Source organism: Solanum tuberosum, unplaced genomic scaffold, assembly GCF_000226075.1.
Source record: "Solanum tuberosum cultivar DM 1-3 516 R44 unplaced genomic scaffold, SolTub_3.0 scf00136, whole genome shotgun sequence".
NCBI classification, from domain to species: domain Eukaryota; kingdom Viridiplantae; phylum Streptophyta; class Magnoliopsida; order Solanales; family Solanaceae; genus Solanum; species Solanum tuberosum.
The window spans coordinates 1,156,212-1,162,405 of NW_006239061.1; the positions used below are offsets into that span (position 1 = coordinate 1,156,212).

The 6,194-nt window shown below is 37.2% G+C and overlaps 1 protein-coding gene across 1 annotated transcript; it reads left to right on the plus strand.

The window, feature by feature from the left end:
- The first annotated feature begins 2,448 nt into the window (after window positions 1-2,448).
- LOC107061415 (uncharacterized) lies at window positions 2,449-3,084 on the plus strand. Its single transcript, XM_015310612.1, has one exon. It carries the CDS (start codon window positions 2,449-2,451, stop codon window positions 3,082-3,084), a length of 636 nt encoding a protein of 211 aa, XP_015166098.1.
- Window positions 3,085-6,194: the final 3,110 nt, after the last annotated feature.

Genomic DNA, 6,194 nt, shown 5'->3' on the forward strand with positions numbered 1-6,194 from the left:
GATTTCTCACAACTTGAATTTTATTATATCAAAGTAAGGACCCGCTTCGGTCTTACAATCTTGATCACACTTGTTGCTTGCTTCAGCAACACTCTTGACTTAGCACTCACTCTTGTTTTCTCTCTTACTTTCTTTCTTGCTTTCTTACTTTGTTTCTTGCTTTCTTTCTTGATTGCGTACAACTCAAATGGACCACCTCTATTTATAGGAGGTGATGGAAGAATCTAGAGAGATACATACTACTCTATTCTAGAATATTCCTAACTATCTTTTTCTAGAACTATTCTTTCTAGAACATTTCTAGACTATTCTTTCTAGAATACTCATTCTAGAGATCTTCCTTCAATTCTCTACACCTCCGGAATATTCTAGATTTTTCTTGATTTATCTTAAGTAAAGAATTAAGTTGGTGATGAATTCTTAACATTAGTGACCACTGTCCAGCAAAAGTAATCTTAACAGAAGAATGCAGAACCAGGAAGCCATTTCAGTTTTGTAATGTGCGGGCCAAACGTTGACAATTCCAATCTGTTGTGAATGAAGGATGGGATGAAAATATAGAAGGTTGTATGATGTACAAAGTGGTGAGAAGATTGAAGTTGTTAAAGAGAAAGCTGAAGGTGCTACACTCACAGTCTTTCCAGAACATAGTGAATGAAGCCAATGGAGATAGAGAAAAACGGAAACAAGCACAACTACAATTGCAGAGTAACCCGCACAACTTGGATTATCAACAGTTGGAAAGCCAGTTGTATGAGAAATTTAGAACCTCTTCTTATCTGGCTGAAGTATTTTTACAACAAAGGAGCAAAGCAACATGGATAAGGTTGGGTGATGATAATACTAGGTACTTTTATTCAGTTATTAAGCATAGGAAGCTGAAGCATGCTACAACTCAACTGAAAAATTCATCAGGAGAATGGCAATATGATCCTACTAGTATTGCAAAAGTAATTGTGGAATATTATGAGGATATCCTGGGAAAGAAGTCCCTGCAGAGAATACCAGCAATAGGAGAATTGATGAGTCATGGGGTGGTGCTTAATGAGGAGCAACAGAGTGAACTAGTGCATAGGTTTGAACCAGCAGCAGTAAAGACATCAATGTTTCAGATTGATAGTAATAAAAGTCCTGGACCAGATGGATTTAGTAGTGGATTTTACAAAGCAGCTTGGTCTATTGTGGGGCAAGATGTTACTACGCCAGTGCTGGAATTCTTCCAAAACAGCAAGTTACTAAGACAAATCAATTCAACAAGTATTGCACTCATCCCAAAGATAGAGGTACCTGAATTTGCCAGTCAATTTAGACCAATATCTTGTTGTAATGTCATATACAAGTGCATATCAAAATTGATTTGTAGCAGATTGAAGAAAGCAGTGAATCTGATAGTAGCAAAAAACCAATCAGCATTTGTCCAGGGAAGAGCAATGATGCATAATGTTTTGATTTGTCACGATATTCTAAGACACTACAATAGGAAGAATGCCTCACCTAGGTGTCTTATGAAAATTGATTTGAAGAAAGCCTATGACATGGTAAGTTGGGAGGTTTTAGAGGAAGTACTTAGAGGTTTTGGGTTTCCAGAAAAGTTTATTAAGTGGACTATGCTATGTGTTTCCACTACAATGTTTTCAGTAAAAGTCAATGGAGGGAATCATGGTTTCTTTGCTGGTAAGAGAGGTCTTAAGCAAGGAGATCCTATATCGCCTTTGTTGTTTGTGTTAGTAATGGAGTACTTGTCAAGAACACTTAAAACAATGAGTCTGTTGCCTGATTTTGGACTCCATCCAATGTGCAAAGAGTTGAAACTCACTCATCTAATATTTGCTGATGACTTAATGATTTTTTGTAAAGGAAATTTGGCTTCAGTAAATAGAGTGATGGAGGCATTAAATCTCTTTAGTGCTGCCACAGGTTTGGAGGCTAACATGGAAAAATCAAGTGTTTTTATGGCTGGTGTGGATGAGGAAACAAGGGATCAGATCTTGGCTAGAACCGGTTTCTCGAGGGGTGAATTTCCTATTAAATATTTGGGACTTCCACTATCGCCAAGAAAGTGGAATAAAGTTGATTGCTTCTTACTGATTGATAAGATTACTCACAGAATTACCGTGACTTATTCAAAACAACTATCCTATGCTGGTAGACTGCAGGTGATAAATGCAGTATTATTTTCCATCCATAGTTTTTGGGGGGCAGTGTTTATCCTACCCCAAAGCATACTTAAAGAAGTAGACAAGATTTGTAGGACTTACTTGTGGAGCAAAGCTAATGATAAGAGAAAGATAGCTCTAGTATCTTGGGAAAAAATCTGTTATCCAAAGAGACAAGGTGGATTAAATATCAAAAGTAGCAGCATCTGGAATATTGCATCAGTAGGAAATTGTTATGGCAATAATTGAGGAAAAGGAGTCCCTATGGGTAAAGTGGATACATGGGATATATATGAAAGATGGAGCAACAATATGGAAACATAATACACCTGTAGATTGTAGCTGGTATTGGAGGCAGCTAAATGCAATCAAGGTCCAAATGCGGGGTTGGTATAACCAAGGAAGATACATGCTCACACAAACTGGAAAATATTCCATCACTAGCAGTTACTTAGCACTGATTGGCCAACAACCACGTATGAGAACTGCTGAGCTAGCGTGGACATCTATGGCTCTACCTAAACATAGATTCATAACGTGGTTGGCTGTACAAGGAAGATTACTCACGCAGGAGAGGAAACTGAAATTACACATTCAGGTGGAGGACACTGATTGCTGCCTTTGTGATAAGAAGGTCATGGAGACTACAATACACTTATTTGTGAAGTGTGAGTGGGCACAGGCTATATGGAAAGAGGTGGAAAAATGGACAGGAATAGCGTTGCAAATCAATGGGATCAAGCAGACACTGGAAAGAATAAGGTTGAAGCACTGGAAGAAAGTTAAGAAGGAGACTATTGCGGCTACTTGTGGAGCAATCGTATATCACATATGGAGAGCCAGGAATTGGAAAAAGTTCAAAGGCAAGTCTGTACATATAAAGGAGGCGGCAACACAGATCAAAAAGGAGATTATAGAGAGATTATAATTTCTTAGTAGTTCAAAGAAAACACAGAGTTGTAGGAGTTTTGTTCAACTTTTACTTTGTAATTAAGTTTTTTGCTTTGTAGGAGGCCTAATCCTTGTTACAAGGCATAGGTGCTCTTTATTTGTACGAATTTTGATGGTAATGGTAATCTTTTACAGTTGTTTACCAAAACAATCAATATATCCGTATTGAAGGAAGTTAGTTAGTTAGTTAGGCTGACCTTTTTTGTTAATTAGTTGTTAGCCTTAGTTAGTGGAAGATCAAAGTTAGTTAGACTAATAACTGACTTTGATGCTGAGCTGTATCTAGTGGTGATGATTAGTTGATCACACTATAAATACTTGCATGTGGTTGTACAGAAGAGTTAGACCAATACGAAATAATATTCTCCTTTTTATCTTCTCTCAAACACACTTCCGCCATTAATAGATCTTGAACTCACAAGCTAAGTATGAAAACTGACATGGTATCAGAGCAGTCGTGACTTGGATCATACGCTTAAATCAAATAGGATTTTCAATTGCGATTACAAATGGCTGGAAACTCATGAACAAAAGCAGTTGAAGATCGACAGACTCAGGTAACTGCTGAGAAAATCAATAATACACATTCATTCATTGTTTGTTCATTCGCCAGATACTCCAGAATCAGTGTTAATTCCCACAAAATTAAAATAGAGCTTGAACTCACAAGCTAAGTATGAAAATTGACATGGTATCAGAGCAGTCGTGACTTGGATCATACGCTCAAATCAAATAGGATTTTCAATTGCGATTACAAATGGCTGGAAACTCATGAACAAAAGCAGCTGAAGATCGACAGACTCAGGTAACTGCTGAGAAAATTAATAATACACATTCATTTATTGTTTGTTCATCCGTCAGATACTCCAGAATCAGTGTTAATTCCCACAAAATTAACCGGATCTAAAAATTACGGGTTACGGAGACGATCTATGACGATTGCCTTGCTAGCAAAAAGAAAATTGGGATTTGTTAATGGGACCTGTAAGAAGGATCAATTCGGTACTGATCTACATGAAGATTGGGAGACCTGCAATGCAATTGTCCTGTCCAGGATCATGAATACAGTTTCTGCACATCTTCTTAGTAGGATCGTGTATTCGTCAAATGCGCATCTTGTATGAGAGGATCTGAAGAAGAGATTCGATAAGGTAAATAGAATTTGAATTTTCCAGTTACATCAAGAGATCGCGACGATATCACAAGTAACTGATTCTGTATCTACGTATTTTACAAGTCTGAGAGAACTTTGGGCTGAATATGATGATGTGGTTCCCACACCTGGATGTAATTACGTGAAATCTAGGGATTACATTAAACACTTACAGGGCCAGAGATTACTGCAGTTTCTTAATGGTTTGAATGACTCTTATGAGCAAGTACGCAGGCAATTGTTGCTCAAAACTGTTGAACCATCACTAAATCAAGCATATGCAATGCTTAGAGAAGATGAAAGCCAAAGATCATGTCCATGAACCTCTTGCCTTGAAAATCAATAGAGGCCAACCTTATAGAGGTAAGAAGCCCTTTGTCAAGTGTGATAATTGTGGACGAGGAGGACACGTGAAAGCAGATTGCTACTGGTTAATTGGTCGTCCAGAAGAACAAAAAAGGGTTCCTGATGATGACTTCAGGAAGAAGAACTATGCTGCAAATAATAACAACAAACAATACAATCCACATTTTGAGAGATAGGAGAACTTCAATGCAAATAATGTTGTGAGTGATGATAGGAGACACTATGCAGTTGAAAATGAAGGGAGCTGCTCAATGAAGAATGGAGCTGGTAATCAGGCCTTCACAGATGAACAATACAAACAACTGGAACAATTATATGGGAGAAGTGGTCCTATGTTTTCAGATGAACAATACAAGCAGATTCAGGAAATGATGAATGATAAGAATGAGCATATAGACCAGCACAACCTGGCAGGTACTGTTACATCTCTATTAACTGCATTCTCTTCAAAGTTCAAAGGAATGGATCATAGATTCTGGTGCCACTCATCATGTTGCATCTAATCTGGGCATGCTAAATGATCCAATTGAGATTCACTGTTCTAGTAATCAACAGATTCACTTACCAAATGGTGGAAAGTCTAATATCACTCATATAGAAAATTACTGAGTTCCTAGAAGGCCTGAAGGTTGACAATGTTTTATGTGTCCCAGACTTTAAATTCAACTTGATATCAGTTTCCAAACTAACCAAGAGCATGTCCTGCTCTGTCACATTTTCCCTAACTTTTGTATATTTCAGAATCTTTACAATGGTAGGGTGAGGGGGATTGGTAAAGAGGAAGGAATCTTGTACATTGTCAAGTCTCATGATGTGTACTCAACTAATAGTGCCAAACTTTCTTCAGTTAAAGCAGGGGATACTGAACTTTGGCACCAAAGACTAGGTCATCCTTCATTACAAGTCATGAAGAGACTTGGGTTGATTTAGAAAACAGACTCAAATAGTTTTGCAACTACAGATTGCCCAGTATGTCCATTAGCTAAGCAAAGTAGATTGGTATTTCCAACTAGCTTCTCTAGAAGTCATTTTCCTTAGAATTGATACATCTTGATGTATGGGATCCTTACAAGACTCCTACTCATGATAAAAAGAGTTTTTTCCTCTCTATTGTTGATGATATCCACTTGAAAGTTCAAAATGTCAAGAAAGTGAAAGGAAGCCATACTGTTTTGTTATTCACTACACCACCCTCAGTTCACAATGCACCTCAAAAGCACTTGTTGGATTTCCAAAAGATTCATTTTACACCACAAGGTGAAGAGTTGTTTAAGTTCAACTTAGATGCTTGCAAGCATTTGAGTGTAGTGTATGAAGTTGGAAACATGAAAGTTATTTTAGGATTACATGTGCTACATATAGGAGATTCGAAACATTCCTTGACGGTGAGGATTTAAAGAAATCTTCATGGTCCTTAATTATTTTTAGTTCTTTTTTCACAAAATAGAAATTGTGAAATTATTGAGGCAATTGTAACAAAGAATCTCATTTTGTCAGGTGTCCAACTTATTAGAAGAACCAAAATATTAAAGTTGTATGAAATTTCTTATTTTGTTATTATTTCTCTT